The 20,110-nt window shown below is 48.3% G+C and overlaps 1 protein-coding gene across 1 annotated transcript in view; it reads left to right on the forward strand.

Moving 5' to 3' along the window:
* The first annotated feature begins 510 nt into the window (after positions 1-510).
* The window catches only part of CDCA3 (cell division cycle associated 3), a 117,342-nt gene continuing 97,742 nt past the window's right edge, over positions 511-20,110 (forward strand). The window contains exon 1 of the mRNA XM_089690925.1: positions 511-676. Within this exon, the coding sequence (XP_089547051.1) occupies positions 557-676 (120 nt within the window). The 5' untranslated portion in view covers positions 511-556. The remainder of the gene's footprint in view (positions 677-20,110) is intronic.

Raw genomic sequence — 20,110 nt, forward strand, 5'->3', positions numbered from 1 at the left:
GATGGGGATGATGGAGGAGGACGTGGGATGGGGGGAGGATGGGGGATGATGGAGGAGGACGTGGGATGGGGGGAGATGGGAGATGATGGAGTGGGATGGGGGATGATGGAGGAGGATGGGGGGAGATGGGGGATGATGGAGGAGGACGTGGGATGGGGGGAGATGGAGGAGGACGTGGGATGGGGATGATGGAGGACGAGGGATGGGGATGATGGAGGAGGGACCGGAGGTGGTGGAGGACACGGTAGGGAGGAGGAGGAGGACACGGTAGGGAGGAGGACATGGTAGGGATCAGATGGGACCGGAGGAGGAGATGGTGGACTGGCTTTGATGACATGGTTGGGGGCGGGGTCACACTGGATCAGGGTGGTATGGAATGGCTGATCTAATAATGGTCTAGTACAGCGCCATCTTCTTGTAGTCCTACCCCCCCCCCCCCCCCGTTCTCCATACTTGGCCCGGTCCTGTCCATGGAATGGTGATGAAGATGGAATATTTGGTCTCCTGACTTCTCTAACATGACTCCTTGCAATTCTGGTGATTGGTATTCACAAAGATGGGAGCAGCAGAGTCCAGAGATCAGGTGACCCCTTGTCGGCCAATACAGAACCGTCATCTCTCCCGCGTGACTGATCCCCGCTCACCTACTGCTGGGATCATGAGAACTCCAATTGAGGTAACAACCCCCCCCGGTACTCACCTTTGTTCCATTCTCCTGCCATTTCATTGGGTGTGTCATAGTCCTGAGTCTTGTCCCCATAATGGCTCCATGTTGGCATCTACAGGCTTAATGACCTTCCCTCTCATGTCCAACCCTAATGATTGGCTGTTCAGGGCCAGGCACTGCAACCCGGGGGGAGGGAAGGGGCTCTGTTAGAGATTTCCTCTTGCTTTCTTTCCAGGTGACTGCGGTTTCACCAGACAGGAAGTGAAGGTGAATCTCCAAACAGCCACTGAACCTATCCCCTGTGTGTGTCTCCCCTGCAGCAGCACAAAGCCGGCTTCTCCTCCTCTCCCTGCTGGCTGGTGAGACACATGGGGGATCGGTTCCAATCCCCGCCCCCTCTAAGTGCTCACACTCCCTGTGAAGGATTTAATTTCCCCTGGTGCCTTCGCACCCCACCCACCCCTCCCTCTCCACGCAGCAAATCCAGCGCCCCCCCCCCCCCTCCCACCAGCTACTGCAGGCCACGGGGCAGGGGATCTTATCAGGATGGAGAGCAGGGGGGAGGGGCTGGCAAATATGTCAGGTAGGCTATACGGGGCCCTGTGATTTCTAAGGTCCCTTTCACACCATCGACCAAGTCAGAGCCGCTGAACCCAATCAGGTCCTCCAGTCTCTTCTATGGAGAATCTCCATCTGTCCGCTCTACTCAGCTCAGCAGACGGATCCCCTGCTGAGCAAAACCGGATCCTGCCGCATGTGAATGGGGCCCTAATGCCGGCCATACATGAGCCAAAATTCGACCGATTTTTCGTCTGAAATCAGACCTAAGAATAATCTGCAAATTATTGCTCTGTTAGTGAGTCAATGGCACCAGCCATATTTTTTTTTTCTTTTTTTTTGTGGTTCCTCCCCTTTTCGGTGATCAGGTATGTTGGAAAATTTGTAAACGACACTTTTCAACTAAATGATGGTCAAATCATTATTCCGAAAAGAATATGCGCATGAGGTCAAAAATGACATTTCCTGTTATATGGGGTGAACTTTATGACTTGGTTGGGCGATTTTCAAAATAATCGATGGCACCATCAGATTACTGAGCCAACAGCGGTTTTGATTTTCCGACGAAAAATCGTTCGGAATTTGACCCATGTATGGCCTGCATAACAGCAGACCTGGGGCTCCTCGTACTTCTGTCCCGTGTTGGAGAACTACAGAGTAGACTGTACCAGGCCCACATGTATGCAGAGTGTATGTGGCTCCGAGTAAAACGAGGAAATATTAGACTTGGCACACCAGGTAAGGAGAAGAAATGCACCTGAAGATACACTGTATACATGATATGATACATTGTATAGGATTCTTGATGACCAGAGTCAGGCCTTCAAAGGATTCCTCTTCCAATCTGCAGCTGGAATGGCTCTTCTTCATGCAGTGTTGTACTTTTGTGTGTGTTTTTTGGGGGGTGTGTGTGTGTGTGTGTGTGTGTGTGTGGTTTTTTGTCTTCCAGGGCATGAAGACCCGGATGAATGCTATACTGATCAATGATAGATGTCCAGCATTCTTCATGATTCTCATCCGAGATTCCTTAAGGTTTGGGAACCTTGGATACGTTATTCCCTGCCATCCCTGCCTCCTACTAGCTATGGCCTCTTATAGTCGTTGCCTGTGCTAGCCCTGGATCTATGACTCTTCTAGTCTTCCTTTCTTCCATGTTTTCTCCCTGAATCTTTCTTTCTTCCTTATTTCTTTCCATGTTCTTATATTTTCTTTTTCTTTTTTCTTATCAGTTTGGGGTTTTTTTCCCCATATGTTCTGAGTTGATACTTCTCTGTAGGGGTTTTTCCTCTTTGGTTTTTTTTTTTTCCAGTAATATGATGGATTGCTGTTGTTACTATTGGGTTCAGTTTTTTGCCGTCCCTCCTTGGTGTCATTGGACGTTCTGTTATTTGGCTAATACACCCTGCTGATTTGTATCTGCTTATGCGTGCTATTGTTCCGCTCTGCCCCTGCGTGGGCGTATCATGAGCTTGTTGTATTATAAAATCAAAAACTTCTTTAATAAAAATATTGAAATAGATATTCATATGGTTTGAGTTTATGTCATGAACGTAGTTTATCATGTAATTCTTAAAATGTTTTTTCATTGATATTATTATTTGTTGTGATTGTTATTATTATTAATATTATTATTATTATTATTATTATTAATAATAATAATTTAAAATTTCTTTTTTATTAATGTGATTTCTAAACGTTTGTAAAAAAAACAAAACAAATGCATCATACTTACCTGCTCTGTGCAATGGCAAATCGTACTGGAGTGCGTCCATGGGGAGCGCAAGAGGCGCAATCCTGGGAGGATGTCATATGACGAGACCACGTTATCGTTCATCAGATTCAACACTCTGTTCATTTCAGTTATGTTGGGGTGGTGCTTCTGGTCACCTTCTTTACCACTCTGTACTTTCTTTTTAACAACATGCTTGCTCTGCACATTCTGGTCACCTTCATTACCGCTCCGCACTTTCTTCTTACCACCATGCTTGCTCTGACTTTTCTCTGGAGCCATACTGGATGTCCAGTACAGTATGTGCTAAAAAGCACACAAAAAGCTTTACAGCAAGTGTGCAAAGGGATGTACAGTACAGTACTGTACAGTATGTGCTAAAAAGCACACCAAAAAGCTTCTCAGTTCTGTAAGTGTCTTCACAATACACTTTTAGTGTCTGTTTGTGACCGCCATCTCGCCTACAGGAAGTCAGGACCACGTGTCAGAGCAGGGAAGAAGGCCGCTGCTCGGGTTTGTCAACTGAAGCGGAATTCGCGAGCCGAAGCAAATTTTTGCACACTTTTCTGCTTGCGAACTGAGTTGTTCATGAACAGAAGCGTTTGCGAACCGAGGTATCACTGTAATTAGTAGGGAAGAGAGTTGTGCTCTGGAAACATGCCGGTCTGAAGCCAAGTCAGGGTCATAAATGGGAGCTCAGATGGAAGTGAAGTTTATCAACAAGCCAAGATCATGATCAGGAGTCAAGCAGGGAGAAGTCTGAGAACAAGCTGAGTGAGCAATGGGTAATCAAGTAGAACGGAATCAGGATACTCAGGAACATGTACCACAGACAGTTGAAGATCGTCCAGAAATTGCCACTCAACCCCTTTCTTAATCTGCCACCAGTTCTGGGACTGGATGTGTGCCCAGATGTTCGCTCAATGTGCTAAACCACAAACAGGTTAAAACGAGCGTGTCCAGGTAGGTTACTGGCAGGAGATCTCAGCTTGCATATCGGTGCATGAAAGAAAGCACAGTTCATCTGCCAATGCCATTTAACCCAGTGGTTGGACCACGGGTCCCTCCCAGCACCATGCAAACGCTGCCCATAAAGAAGGAGGTGCCCCTACCTTGCCGGTGTATGCCACCAAAGCAGCTGTTCCAAGTACAACTTCATGTGGCAGCAGCGGAAGAAAGTCAGATGCACCGGCATCATGACATCACAACCAATGAGGTCACACTCCGGGCACAAAACATGGCTCCGATACACATTCGGAAGGAAACAGCCCACCCAGCCCCAAACAGGCGAAGGGGGAAAAGACGGGGGACATCGCTCCCGTTGCACATCACAGCTCCCGAGCAAAGAGGAACCCCAACCAATCCTCTAAAACTAAAAGCCATGGAAAGGCAAACAATACAAGATTGACAAAAGTATACCTATTTAATAATATATACTCCCCAACAATAAACTGCAACTTCATATAGACAAACCTGCATGGTACAGCAGACCACAGAAAAATGGTGTCTTCTACCTAAATAACCAATTGTACATAAAAATGGGCATGGCGCTGGGATGGACCTGTAGTCCAATCACTGGGTTGGCAGTGGAACACAAACTGTGCTTTCTTGTCTTTCTTAGCTACTAAGGAGTGTGGCCTGTAGTGTGAGCTTACATGTCCAACATGGTCATTTATTAGGCATGTTCTCTTTTTACACCCCTTGGCCTTTTGAGTTCCAATACTAGATGAGCCCTTTGGTCTAACGTCACATGGCCCCCATTTCCTTTCCTTTTCTATCTTTTACCACCTCTCAGGTGTTAGTTCCCAGCAATATACTATCTATTTACACCTCTGATTTATAGAAGTCACAGGTTACATAGAGACATATCTATTTAACCCCCCTGGCGGTATTCCCGAGTGTAGCTCGGGGTTAACTTTCAGTACCACCAGCGATAACCCCGAACTACACTCGGGATTACACTGCAGCGTTGCTCTGGGATCCCTCCAGCACTTACCTTGTCTTGCGCTCCTGCGATGTCCCCCCTGCAGCGTCCTGACCAGGTCCTCTAGCCGATGCCAGCATCCATCTTCCGGGTTTCGTTCCCTGTGAGCGTCAGGACGTACGGGGGAGGGAACTGGCGGGAAATTCAAAAATGTAAAAATATGACACTCAATACACTAAAATCACATAGTATAACATTCCTGTATCAAACCATTTCACATACATTTTGTCCCGAGTGCTTTGTCCGGCGCCCTGCCTGCATTTTTACTGTTCTTTCTGCCTGGAAACTGAGAAACGTCCATGGCGTCCAAAAAGCGTCCCTTTAGGTCAAAAGCGGTTTTAGACCGGCTAGAGAACAGCGATAGTAAATCAGAACCACTTGCAGAATTGAGTGATAATGATTCGTGGGGGAAATTCCTCATCAGACACTGAAAATGATGTGTTTTTGGTTTGATTATATTATTGAATTACATTTATTTTTATATTATTTTTTATGATTATTATATTATAATTTATGATTCGTGTTTCAAATTTTATCATCCCCGGGATGTTTAGCAGACTCTTGTTCAGACAGATTTCAGTGAGTTATTCCTAAGAATTACAGGCCTACAATAACAAAAACGACATATTTCCATTGAAAACAAACAATGTACCGCTTTGAGCACAGAAATACTGACATAATCAGACCGCAAGGGAGGTTAACAAGAATTTTTTTTTTTTATTGGATTTTTTTATAATGTAACATGAATGAATTTGCAAGTATGTGTATTGATTATACAACTAATTTAACCACTTGAGCACCTGAGGATTTACCCCCCTTAATGACCACGCCTCTTTTTGCTACTCGGCGCTGCACTAATTCAACTGATAATTGCGCGGTCATGCAATGCTGCATCCAAACGAAATTTACGTCCTTTTTTTCACACAAATAGAGCTTTCTTTCGGTGTAATTTGATCACCTGTGCTCTTTTTATTTTTCACGCTATAAACAAAAAAAGGCCAAAAATTTTGAAGAAAAACAATATTTTTTACTTTCAACTATAAAAAATATATAGTAAACTCAAAGTTGGTTATAAATTTAGGCCAAAATGTATTCTGCTCCATGTTTTTGGTAAAAAAAATCCCAATAAGTGTATATTGATTGCTTTGTGTGAAGTTATAGCGTCTACAAACTATGGTATAAATACTGCAATTTACGCCATTTTTCTGCTATACAGCGCTGCGCTAGTTTAACGGACAATTGCGCGGTCATGCAATACGGTAAATAAATGAAATTTACATCCTTTTTTTCCCCACAAATTGAGCTTTCTTTCGGTGGTATTTGATCGCCTGTGCGGTTTTTATTTTTTGCTGACACTTTTGAGGAAAAAAAACCAATATTTTGGACTTTTTGCTATAAAACATGTCCAGTAAAAAAAAAATGCAAAAATCAAATTTAGTCATAAATTTCTGCCAAAATGTATTCTGCGACATGTCTTTGCTAAAAAAAATCCCAATACGTGCAAATTAATTGGTTTACGTGAAAGTTATAGCGTTTACAAATGGCGGGAAAGATACTGGGATTTTTAATTTTTATTTATACTAATAATAGCGCCGATCAGCGACTTTTGGCGGCAATCAGCTACATATGGCGGCGACCAGCGACTTATGGCAGGACTGCGGGACAGCGGCGGACATTTTGACACTGGGGGGGGGAAACTGACTTGGGGTCACTGACATCCCCAGTGACACCAATACAGTGATCAGTGAAGAAAAAACACTGAAACTGTACTAATGTCACTGGGGAGGAAGGGGTTAACATTTTTAGAATTTGCTGTGTAAGGGGAGTGTTTTACTAGGGGGCGGGGGTGTGTACTGGACAGGGGGGGGGGGGAGCTGATCGAGGGAGCTTCTCACAAGCTGTCAGAGAACTGACACAGAACAGGGCTGTGTGTAAACAATGCAGCCCTGCTCTGTGTTAGCGATCACCGGCAATCGCGGGAAAACGGCCGGTAAAAACCGGCCGTGACCCGTTGGCTGACACCCGCGGGACAGGGTGGGCGGGCGCGGGCGCGCAGGCCCCCTACCTGATTTGAAGGCAGCCGTTTTAAAACGTGCTTTTGCCTACGAGCGCCGCCCTGCCAACGTTTATATGCGGTGGCTGGGTGGCAAGTGGTTAAAGCCATGTGCTTCATTTAAAGTCTCAGTATTTATGGACTTTGTATGGATATGGATTTAGGGATGGAGGCACATGACCAATATACGGTGATCCAGACCATAACGTTTTATGTACCATTTTGTATGTTCTATTCTTTGTGCACAGGTGATTCAGCAAACAAGTTTTGGAGTGAATTTTTGTCACTAAAGATATCACAACCTTATATTATTTCATTAATTAAGACATGAATAAAATTTCCTAATCCCCATTTCCTCAATTATAAAACGTGTCTTTCTAAATCTCTTCTAAAAACATTACATGAACAATGGCTTGCCTATTCTGAATTCAGAAGCCCCGGGGGGGGGGGGGTCAATGCTGATTACATACATTTTTTCTCGGTCCAAATTGTAACACCCGCTCTCCTTGTTATATCATGCCTGTGAATCTTGATTTTCAGCCACAGTATACATACCCTAATTGCATCATAATTATATATTATCACCAAAACTGGAAATTTTACTTTTCCAAAGAATGATGCCAGAAAAGTAAAGCTGAAACCTGATTGGTCACCAATGGGCAAGGGTATTACTTGGGTGGGGGGGGGAGAATTTTTTTCCCCTTTAATTTCTTGAAAGAATCCCTCAAAATGAAACTCTGATGACTATGTGCTGCATGCTTTGGGTGGGAAGCTGTCTTTGGACTTCAGTCTACCAGCCAGCAGGCTGCAGGAAAAGGGATGGCTACATACTGTATTCGCTGAGCTGCAGAGAGGCTTGTGACTCTTTTGGCCTAAAGGCCCTCTTTTTTGTTTTCATCTATAGATCTTTAATACTAAAAGTAAAAATAAATAGGGACACACAGACGTCCCAGCGCTGAGCAAACCTTTTAGTGCTATGTAAATACTGTATAATAATAATAATAAAAAATGTTTAAAAATCTCCCTCATCGGCACTGGTCTACTAGACTCTTATAATGAATATAGTGTCATTCACTTCAGCTGTACCCATGTTGGTATTACCAATAGCACTGATATTATTATTATGGGTACTTATATAGCGCTGTCAATTTACACAGCACTTACATATATATTGTACAGTCCCCGCCCCCGAGGGGTGTACCATCTAAGGTCCCTAACTCACATTCATACACATACAAGAACCAATTTAGACAGGATCCAATTAACCTCCCGGCATGTCTTTGAAGTGTTAGAGGAAACTGGAGTACCTGGAGGAAACCCGCACAGGGAGAACATGCAAACTCCAGGCAGGTGACGCCATGGCTGGGATTTGAACCGACCCGAGTACTGCCAGGTGGAAGTGCTAACCATTTATCCACTGTGATATTATTTCCAGTGACCACAATCCTTTGCCTCAGCACATTATCAGCTACCAAATTGACAAAATATATCATTTAAATGACAACTTTGTGTGAAAAAAAAGTTGTCATTTTCCAGAAACTTGTGGAAAAAAAATAAATCTTCCATGGACTCAATATGCCTCTCAGCAGATAGCTTAGGGTGTCTACGTTCCGAAATTTGGGGGTGTTTGTACTATCCTGGTATTTTAGCACCTCAAGAAATGTGATGAGCAGTCAGAAAGTAAAAGCTGTGTAAATCCCAGTATCTATACCATAGTTTGTAGACGCTATAACTTTCACACAAAACAATCAATATACACTTATTCGGATTTTTTTTAACCAAAAACATGGAGCAGAATACATTTTGGCCTAAATTTAGGACAAAATTTTAGTTTTGTTTGGATATTTGTTATGACAGAAATGAGATAATGTTTTTTTTTTTAATTTTTCCTCAAATTTTTTTGTTTGTAGCGCCAAAAATAAAGCGCACAAGTGATCAAAAACCACGAAAAGAAAGCTCTATTTCTGTGAAAAAAAGGACATAAGTTTTATTTATGTATCATGTTGCATGAACGCACAATTTTCCGTTAAACTAGCGCAGTGCTTTATAGGAAAAAATGGCGTAAATTGCAGTATCTATACCATAGTTTGTAGACGCTATAACTTCCACACAAAGCAATCAATATACACTTATTGGGATTTTTTTACCAAAAACATGGAGCAGAATACATTTTGGCCTAAATTTATAACCAACTTTGAGTTTACTATATATTTTGTATAGCTGAAAGTAAAAAATATTGTTTTTCTTCAAAATTTTTGGTCTTTTTTTGTTTATAGCACGAAAAATAAAAAGCGCACAGGTGATCAAATACCACCGAAAGAAAGCTCTATTTGTGTGAAAAAAAAGGACATAAATTTTATTTGGGTGCAGCGTTGCATGACCGCGCAATTATCAGTTGAATTAGTGCAGAGTAGCAAAGAGAGGCGTGGTCATTAAGGGGTGTAAATCCTCTGGAGGGGGAGGGGTTACATTTATGAAGAACAATTATTTATTTGCAAACTTTTATAACAGAAACAACGAAAAACTTGTTTTTTTTTTAATTTTCAGTCTTTTTTTGTTAATTTGGCAAAAAATAAAAACCCCGGTGTGGACTAAATACCACCAAAAGAAAGCTCTAGTTGTGTGAAGAAAATGATAAAAGTTTAGTTTGGATACAATGTTGTATGACCGCGCAATTGTCATTCAAAGTGTGAGAGCGCTGAAACCTGAAAAATGGCCTGGGCAGGAAGGGGTAAAATTGCCAGGTATTGAAGGGGTTAATAAGGCATTCGGGAGTGCGCAGGGGTCAGGAGTGGGCCGTGTACAGAGAGCGCAGGGGTCAGGAGTGCGCCGTGTACAGAGAGCGCAGGGGTCAGGAGTGGGCCGTGTACAGAGAGCGCAGGGGTCAGGAGTGCGCCGTGTACAGAGAGCGCAGGGGTCAGGAGTGGGCCGTGTACAGAGAGCGCAGGGGTCAGGAGTGGGCTGTGTACAGAGAGCGCAGGGGTCAGGAGTGCGCCGTGTACAGAGAGCGCAGGGGTCAGGAGTGGGCCGTGTACAGAGAGCGCAGGGGTCAGGAGTGGGCCGTGTACAGAGAGCGCAGGGGTCAGGAGTGGGCCGTGTACAGAGAGCGCAGGGGTCAGGAGTGGGCCGTGTACAGAGAGCGCAGGGGTCAGGAGTGCGCCGTGTACAGAGAGCGCAGGGGTCAGGAGTGCGCCGTGTACAGAGAGCGCAGGGGTCAGGAGTGGGCCGTGTACAGAGAAAACGCAGGGGTCAGGAGTGCGCCGTGTATAGAGAGCACAGGGGTCAGGAGTGCGCCGTGTATAGAGAGCACAGGGGTCAGGAGTGTGCTAAGTACTGAGAGAACACAGGGGTCAGGAGTGCGCCGTGTACAGAGAGAGCGCAGGGGTCAGGAGTGAGCCGTGTATAGAGAGCACAGGGGTCAGAAGAGTGCCGTGTACAGGGATGGTGCAGGGATCAGGAGTGTGCTGTGTACAGAGATAGTGCAGGGGTCAGGAATGTGCTAAGTACTGAGCCAGTGCAGGGGTCAGCAAAGGGCCGTGTACAGGAACGACACGGGTCAGGAGTGTGCCGTGTACAGGGACAGCACAGGGGTCAGGAATGTGCTAAGTACTGAGACAGTGTAGGGGTCAGGCGTGTGCCGTGTACAGGGATGGCGCAGGGATCAGGAGTGTGCCGTGTACAGGGTCAGGAGTGTGCCGTGTACAGGGGTCAGGCGTGTGCCGTGCACAGGGGTCAGGCGTGTGCCGTGCACAGGGACGGCGCAGGGGTCAGGAGTGTGCCATGTACAGGGGTCAGGAGTGTGCCGTGTACAGGGACGGCGTAGGGGTCAGGAGTGTGCCGTGTACAGGGGTCAGGCGTGTGCCGTGTACAGGGACGGTGTAGGAGTCAGGAGTGTGCCGTGTACAGGGGTCAGGCGTGTGCCGTGTACAGGGACGGCGCAGGGGTCAGGAGTGTGCTAAGTACTGAGACAGTGCAGGGGTCAGGAGTGTGCCGTGTACAGGGGTCAGGCGTGTGCCGTGTACAGGGATGGTGCAGGGATCAGGAGTGTGCCGTGTACAGGGACGGTGTAGGGGTCAGGTGTGTGCCGTGTACAGGGGTCAGGCGTGTGCCGTGTACAGGGACGGCGTAGGGGTCAGGAGTGTGCCGTGTACAGGGACAGTGTAGGGGTCAGGAGTGTGCCGTGTACAGGGGTCAGGCGTGTGCCGTGTACAGGGACGGTGTAGGGGTCAGGAAAGGGCCGTGTACAGGGACGGTGCAGGGGTCAGGAGTGTGCCGTGTACAGGGGTCAGGAGTGTGCTAAGTACTGAGACAGTGCAGGGGTCAGGAGTGTGCCGTGTACAGGGGTCAGGCGTGTGCCGTGTACAGGGATGGTGCAGGGATCAGGAGTGTGCCGTGTACAGGGACGGTGTAGGGGTCAGGCGTATGCCGTGTACAGGGGTCAGGCGTGTGCCGTTAGAGATGGCGCAGGGGTCAGGACTGTGCCGTGTACAGGGGTCTGGAGTGTGCCGTGTACAGGGACGGTGTAGAGGTCAGGCGTGTGCCGTGTACAGGGACGGTGTAGGGGTCAGGAGTGTGCCGTGTACAGGGGTCAGGCGTGTGCCGTGTACAGGGACGGTGCAGGGGTCAGGAGTGTGCCGTGTACAGGGACGGCGCAGGGGTCAGGAGTGTGCCGTGTACAGGGACGGCGCAGGGGTCAGGCGTGTGCCGTGTACAGGGGTCAGGCGTGTGCCGTGTACAGGGATGGTGCAGGGATCAGGAAAGGGCCGTGTACAGGGACGGTGCAGGGGTCAGGAGTGTGCCGTGTACAGGGGTCAGGCGTGTGCCGTGTACAGGGACGGTGTAGGGGTCAGGAGTGTGCCGTGTACAGGGGTCAGGCGTGTGCCGTGTACAGGGACGGTGTAGGGGTCAGGAAAGGGCCGTGTACAGGGACGGTGCAGGGGTCAGGAGTGTGCCGTGTACAGGGACGGCGCAGGGGTCAGGAGTGTGCCGTGTACAGGGACGGCGCAGGGGTCAGGCGTGTGCCGTGTACAGGGGTCAGGCGTGTGCCGTGTACAGGGACGGTGTAGGGGTCAGGAAAGGGCCGTGTACAGGGGTCAGGAGTGTGCTAAGTACTGAGACAGTGCAGGGGTCAGGAGTGTGCCGTGTACAGGGGTCAGGCGTGTGCCGTGTACAGGGATGGTGCAGGGATCAGGAGTGTGCCGTGTACAGGGACGGTGTAGGGGTCAGGCGTGTGCCGTGTACAGGGGTCAGGCGTGTGCCGTTAGAGATGGCGCAGGGGTCAGGACTGTGCCGTGTACAGGGGTCAGGACTGTGCCGTGTACAGGGGTCTGGAGTGTGCCGTGTACAGGGACGGTGTAGAGGTCAGGCGTGTGCCGTGTACAGGGGTCAGGCGTGTGCCGTGTACAGGGACGGTGTAGGGGTCAGGAGTGTGCCGTGTACAGGGGTCAGGCGTGTGCCGTGTACAGGGACGGTGCAGGGGTCAGGAGTGTGCCGTGTACAGGGACGGCGCAGGGGTCAGGAGTGTGCTGTGTACAGGGACGGCGCAGGGGTCAGGCGTGTGCCGTGTACAGGGGTCAGGCGTGTGCCGTGTACAGGGATGGTGCAGGGATCAGGAAAGGGCCGTGTACAGGGACGGTGCAGGGGTCAGGAGTGTGCCGTGTACAGGGGTCAGGCGTGTGCCGTGTACAGGGACGGTGTAGGGGTCAGGAGTGTGCCGTGTACAGGGGTCAGGCGTGTGCCGTGTACAGGGACGGTGTAGGGGTCAGGAAAGGGCCGTGTACAGGGACGGTGCAGGGGTCAGGAGTGTGCCGTGTACAGGGACGGCGCAGGGGTCAGGCGTGTGCCGTGTACAGGGGTCAGGCGTGTGCCGTGTACAGGGACGGTGTAGGGGTCAGGAAAGGGCCGTGTACAGGGGTCAGGAGTGTGCTAAGTACTGAGACAGTGCAGGGGTCAGGAGTGTGCCGTGTACAGGGGTCAGGCGTGTGCCGTGTACAGGGATGGTGCAGGGATCAGGAGTGTGCCGTGTACAGGGACGGTGTAGGGGTCAGGCGTGTGCCGTGTACAGGGGTCAGGCGTGTGCCGTTAGAGATGGCGCAGGGGTCAGGACTGTGCCGTGTACAGGGGTCTGGAGTGTGCCGTGTACAGGGGTCAGGCGTGTGCCGTGTACAGGGACGGTGTAGGGGTCAGGCGTGTGCCGTGTACAGAGACGGCGCATGGGGCAGGAGTGTGCCGTGTACAGGGGTCAGGCGTATGCCGTGTACAGGGGTCAGGCGTGTGCCGTGTACAGGGAAGGCGCAGGGGTCAGCAGAGTGCTATGCAGAGAGTTCACCTCTGAATCCCCCAACACTTCATCCTGAACACCTCCGCTCCCCAACCTCTGACCTCCACCACCTGAAGCAGCAACGACGTCACCGTCCAGTAGGGGGGGCCCCAGACACAGGGCTGCCCACGTTATCCTCCCCTCATCCCACACACACTCCTCCCGGCCAGCCGTCCCCTCTTTCCCGCTCTAAGTGCGTGCAGATGAACACAAAAGCCGCCTCTCTGTTTCCGGAGCACACACCCTCATCTATCCTCCGTATGCACAATCCCCGCCCATCACACCGAACATCGCCATAGTAACTCCTGAACGACACAGCGGTACCATCGCATAACGGTACACGAGGCTAGATCACTTCCTGTCCGCACCAAAGACGCCATTTTTTCGTAGTCCGCTCATACCGGCTGACGAAAAATAACTAACATGTGATAGATTAAGGAGGATGGAATTTATATTAATTGTATGCCGAACAAAAAAATGGGAGACTGGCGATCAATCTGCACGAAAGAAGCGTCTCTAGGCTCCGGAGTCACATGTGAAGCGTTGGCTCCTCCTATCAAAGTACTCATGTGACCTGCTTAAGCTCTTCCCAGCTCTACATTGCTATGAGCGTCACGTGACGTTTCATGACGCGTGCCTGCTTCTCTGCGCATGCGTCAGGCTTGATGACGTCACGCGCAGTCAGAGAGGTCTAAGAAGGTGCGAGTAGGCGGGGCTTCAGTCTGTTGCCGGATCTGCTCCGGGACGGTCGCGTTTTTCTTTACTGCGGGCGATACTCCCCTGCGGTCTGCTCTTTGCTCCCTCACACTGGCCCTATCGCCAGGATTCACTCGCTTCTTGTCCTGTGAAGGACATTTTACCTTTTTTTTACATTTTTATAATTTTTTTTTACATTCTGTCTTCCTCGCAGTACAGTCTCAACCATGGTGACACTGTACTACTTGGGGGGTGATTTTTTTTTTCCTTTTTTTTTTTAAATTTTTTGTTTATACAATGATTGCTTTTACACCCATAAAGGCTGGAAAAGCAATCCTTTCTCCTTCTCTCTGCATTCTTGCAGTCATTGAGAAATACTGTGAGAGCTGTGATTGGTCACAGCTTGTCACATGGTACAAGGCTGTTGTGAATAGCCCTGTACCACATGATCTCTGTGATCATTCACAGATTTCACACGTAGTAAGCAATGATGTCAGAAGTAACATCTTGCTTACTACTCTGCATGTGATCATTGATTGGCCAATCAGTGATCACATGATCGGGACCTCGCACAGAGGTCCCATCCGATGATCGGTGTTGCACTGTGTCTGGAGGACACAGCGGGCATCGAATCGCGGTGCTGCGCGCTTCCAAGGAGTGGGGAGGCCGTTTATAAACGGCCACCCGCCCCTGCACTAATATAAATGCCAAAAGATATATAAATATATATTAAGATCCCCCTCTAATCCTCATCTGAGGGATCATAAAATAGGTGTGTGAGTCCCTAACCAGGGATGAAATGACTATAAATGGGAACTGTCAACCACACTGAAAAAAATCCATAATACCCAGATGCGCATCAAAAAAACCCCCACATATAAATACTCAAAGTCCACACAAAAATCTAATCGTGCTCCAAATGGTCAACAAACACATGCAGGTGATACTCTTGTGATCGTGGTCATAGGTGCAAATCCTCAGATGGCCAAAATGCCCCCTCACCTTCTTACAAAGACCCCACGGGGCCAGCACGCTCTTTGGATCACCCCACGATCCTCACAGGTAGTACTCTTCGTGGGTCAATTTTTACTACTGTTTGTTTGGCTTCATAAATAAACGGTATTATACCATGGAGGATGTTCTTTGTGTCATCACTGGGGTCCTGCATGGAGGATATGAAGTGTTGCTGATGTTAGTGGCTGGAGGAGAGTTATAAAGCGAGGAGAGAGTGCCACCATTGATGACCCCAAGTTGGGTATTGACCCACAAAGAGTACTACCTGTGAGGATCGTGGGGTGATCCTGAAAGCGTGCTGGCCCCGTGGGGTCTTTGTAAGAAGGTGAGGGGGCATTGTGGCCATCTGAGGATTTGCACCTATGACCACGATCACAAGAGTATCGCCTGCATGTGTTTGGTGACCATTTGGAGCACAATTTGATTTGTGTGTGGACTTTATTCATTGGAGTATTTATATGTGGGGGGTTTTTGATGTGCATCTGGGTTTTATTGTGGATTTTTTTCAGTGTGGTTGACAGTTCACATTTATAGTCATTTCATCCCTAGTTAGGGATGCACACACCTGTTTGCACTATTGTATGATTCCTCAGATGAGGATTAGAGGGGGATCTTAATATATATTTATGTATCTTTTTACATTTATATTTGGGCAATTGTTTACACGGGCTCATCCCTGTAGCATGTTTATATATTGTTATTCACTGTTTGAGGGTATGCATGTGTAGCGCTGCACTACTTTGCTATTTACTTTTCATCATCCTATACCTTGGCGTTGACGTATTTCAGTGTCAGCAGCTTAGAGATACGGATTACCCATATAAGTGCAGGAGGATCATCCATGACTATCCGCCCCTGCACTGCCACCGTCTGGCCGTTTATATACTACGGCCGGACGGGAAGGGGTTAATAAATCCTAGCGCCTCATTTAAAGAGTAACTCCACTTTTACCAGGAAAGACACCTGACATCTACAATTCCTACACAAGTCACATTGTTTTTCATTGTTATTAACCGACAACTTTCCTTCCTAATCTACAGAGGCACTCCAGAAAGTGTCATTTCCTGCTGTGTGACTGGAAGACCGATATTCCCACGTCTGCACTGACATCAGTCAGAAGATGGGAGTCCTCTTCAATCAACCATAACCTTTACAGGGTTGCAGACCCTGCCACTTTCTCCACAGCTACCCCGCAGGAGCAGCTGGCAATCGATCATTGCAAAAGACGTTCCCGTGGATTTCGCTCAAGAACACAGACGGCTATATTTCCACAATACCAAATGGTAAGAATCTCCGAACCTTTTACAACCATAGCAATATACATCAATCACCCAGAGGGGAGTGTTGTCCTCTCAACAAAAGTGGAGTTACTCTTTAAAGCAATACAGGACTGAAGATCATTTCTGAATGATTGTCAGCTCTTGTGCCCAGATTTTACATTCCTGCATTATCACTTCTTTGTATTTTGATAACATTTTGGTGCGACCGTAGCCCTTAGGGGTATCCCTGCTATCTATCCTTTCCTTTCTGCATTATTGCTTCTCGGCCTTTTGGCCATGATCAATCCTAGTATCGACCTAGGCCCTTAGGGGTGTCCCTGCTGTTCATCTGCGTCGTTGAGAACTTCTTCGATCTATCCAAGCCTTTTGGTCCTTGTGGGGTACCCTCTGCTCGGCCTGGTAGGATCGTCAATTAAATTTGGCTTCACCTACTTGCTGCTATTGGGTTAGAGGCTTAGTCCCCACAAGGAACGAGACTGCGCTCTATCCTACTGCCCTTTTTCCTTTCTGCATTATTGCTTCTCGGCCTTTTGGCCATGATAAAGTTTAGTATCGACCTAGGCCCTTAGGGGTGTCCCTGCTGTCCAGCTGCGTCGTTGAGAAATTCTTGGATCTATCCAAGCCTTTTGGTCCTTGTGGGGTACCCTCTGCTCGGCCTGGTAGGATCGTCATTTAAATTTGGCTTCACCTACTTGCTGCTATTGGGTTAGAGGCTTAGTCCCCACAAGGAACGAGACTGCGATCTATCCTACTACCCTGTTTCCTTTCTGCATTATTGCTTCTCGGCCTTTTGGCCATGATAAAGTTTAGTATCGACCTAGGCCCTTAGGGGTGTCCCTGCTGTTCATCTGCGTCGTTGAAAACTTCTTTGATCTATCCAAGCCTCTTGGTCCTTGTGGGGTACCCTCTGCTCGGTCTTGTAGGATCGTCAATTAAATTTGGCTTCACCTACTTGCTGCTATTGGGTTAGAGGCTTAGACCCCACAAGGAACGAGACTGCGATCTATCCTACTGCCCTGTTTCCTTTCTGCATTATTGCTTCTCGGCCTTTTGGCCATGATCAAGTTTGGTATCGACCTAGGCCCTTAGGGGTGTCCCTGCTGTCCAGCTGCGTCGTTGAGAAGTTCTTCGATCTATCCAAGCCTTTTGGTCCTTGTGGGGTACCCTCTGCTCGGCCTGGTAGAATCGTCATTTAAATTTGGCTTCACCTACTTGCTGCTATTGGGTTAGAGGCTTAGTCCCCACAAAGAACGAGACTGCGATCTACCCCACTGCCCTTTTTCCTTTCTGCATTATTGCATCTCGGCCTTTTGGCCATGATCAAGTTTAGTATCGACCTAGGCCCTTAGGGGTGTCCCTGCTGTCCAGCTGCGTCGTTGAGAAATTCTTGGATCTATCCAAGCCTTTTGGTCCTTGTGGGGTACCCTCTGCTCGGCCTGGTAGGATCGTCATTTAAATTTGGCTTCACCTACTTGCTGCTATTGGGTTAGAGGCTTAGTCCCCACAAGGAACGAGACTGCGATCTATCCTACTGCCCTTTTTCCTTTCTGCATTATTGCTTCTCGGCCTTTTGGCCATGATAAAGTTTAGTATCGACCTAGGCCCTTAGGGGTGTCCCTGCTGTCCAGCTGCGTCGTTGAGAAATTCTTGGATCTATCCAAGCCTTTTGGTCCTTGTAGGGTACCCTCTGCTCGGCCTGGTAGGATCGTCATTTAAATTTGGCTTCACCAACTTGCTGCTATTGGGTTAGAGGCTTAGTCCCCACAAGCAACGAGACTGCGATCTATCCTACTGTCCTTTTTCCTTTCCGCATTATTGCTTCTCGGCCTTTTGGCCATGATCAAGTTTAGTATCGACCTAGGCCCTTAGGGGTGTCCCTGCTGTTCATCTGCGTCGTTGAAAACTTCTTTGATCTATCCAAGCCTCTTGGTCCTTGTGGGGTACCCTCTGCTCGGCCTTGTAGGATCGTCAATTAAATTTGGCTTCACCTACTTGCTGCTATTGGGTTAGAGGCTTAGACCCCACAAGGAACGAGACTGCGATCTATCCTACTGCCCTGTTTCCTTTCTGCATTATTGCTTCTCGGCCTTTTGGCCATGATCAAGTTTGGTATCGACCTAGGCCCTTAGGGGTGTCCCTGCTGTCCAGCTGCGTCGTTGAGAAGTTCTTCGATCTATCCAAGCCTTTTGGTCCTTGTGGGGTACCCTCTGCTCGGCCTGGTAGGATCGTCAATTAAATTTGGCTTCACCTACTTGCTGCTATTGGGTTAGAGGCTTAGTCCCCACAAAGAACGAGACTGCGATCTACCCCACTGCCCTTTTTCCTTTCTGCATTATTGCTTCTCGGCCTTTTGGCCATGATCAAGTTTAGTATCGACCTAGGCCCTTAGGGGTGTCCCTGCTGTCCAGCTGCGTCGTTGAGAAATTCTTGGATCTATCCAAGCCTTTTGGTCCTTGTGGGGTACCCTCTGCTCGGCCTGGTAGGATCGTCATTTAAATTTGGCTTCACCTACTTGCTGCTATTGGGTTAGAGGCTTAGTCCCCACAAGGAACGAGACTGCGATCTATCCTACTGCTCTCTTTCCTTTCTGCATTATTGCTTCTCGGCCTTTTGGCCATGATAAAGTTTAGTATCGACCTAGGCCCTTAGGGGTGTCCCTGCTGTCCAGCTGCGTCGTTGAGAAGTTCTTCGATCTAACCAAGCCTTTTGGTCCTTGTGGGGTACCCTCTGCTCGGCCTGGTAGGATCGTCAATTAAATTTGGCTTCACCTACTTGCTGCTATTGGGTTAGAGGCTTAGTCCCCACAAGGAACGAGACTGCGATCTATCCTACTGCCCTTTTTCCTTTCTGCATTATTGCTTCTCGGCCTTTTGGCCATGATCAAGTTTGGTATCGACCTAGGCCCTTAGGGGTGTCCCTGCTGTCCAGCTGCGTCGTTGAGAAGTTATTTGATCTATCCAAGCCTTTTGGTCCTTGTGGGGTACCCTCTGCTCGGCCTGGTAGGATCGTCAATTAAATTTGGCTTCACCTACTTGCTGCTATTGGGTTAGAGGCTTAGTCCCCACAAAGAACGAGACTGCGATCTACCCCACTGCCCTTTTTCCTTTCTGCATTATTGCTTCTCGGCCTTTTGGCCATGATCAAGTTTAGTATCGACCTAGGCCCTTAGGGGTGTCCCTGCTGTCCAGCTGCGTCGTTGAGAAATTCTTGGATCTATCCAAGCCTTTTGGTCCTTGTGGGGTACCCTCTGCTCGGCCTGGTAGGATCGTCATTTAAATTTGGCTTCACCTACTTGCTGCTATTGGGTTAGAGGCTTAGTCCCCACAAGGAACGAGACTGCGATCTATCCTACTGCTCTCTTTCCTTTCTGCATTATTGCTTCTCGGCCTTTTGGCCATGATAAAGTTTAGTATCGACCTAGGCCCTTAGGGGTGTCCCTGCTGTCCAGCTGCGTCGTTGAGAAGTTCTTCGATCTAACCAAGCCTTTTGGTCCTTGTGGGGTACCCTCTGCTCGGCCTGGTAGGATCGTCAATTAAATTTGGCTTCACCTACTTGCTGCTATTGGGTTAGAGGCTTAGTCCCCACAAGGAACGAGACTGCGATCTATCCTACTGCCCTTTTTCCTTTCTGCATTATTGCTTCTCGGCCTTTTGGCCATGATAAAGTTTAGTATCGACCTAGGCCCTTAGGGGTGTCCCTGCTGTCCAGCTGCGTCGTTGAGAAATTCTTGGATCTATCCAAGCCTTTTGGTCCTTGTGGGGTACCCTCTGCTCGGCCTGGTAGGATCGTCATTTAAATTTGGCTTCACCT

The sequence above is a fragment of the Staurois parvus genome, unplaced genomic scaffold, assembly GCF_062004578.1.
Source record: "Staurois parvus isolate SC_StPar_1 unplaced genomic scaffold, SC_StPar_1.0 ptg000547l, whole genome shotgun sequence".
In the NCBI taxonomy this organism is placed as follows: domain Eukaryota; kingdom Metazoa; phylum Chordata; class Amphibia; order Anura; family Ranidae; genus Staurois; species Staurois parvus.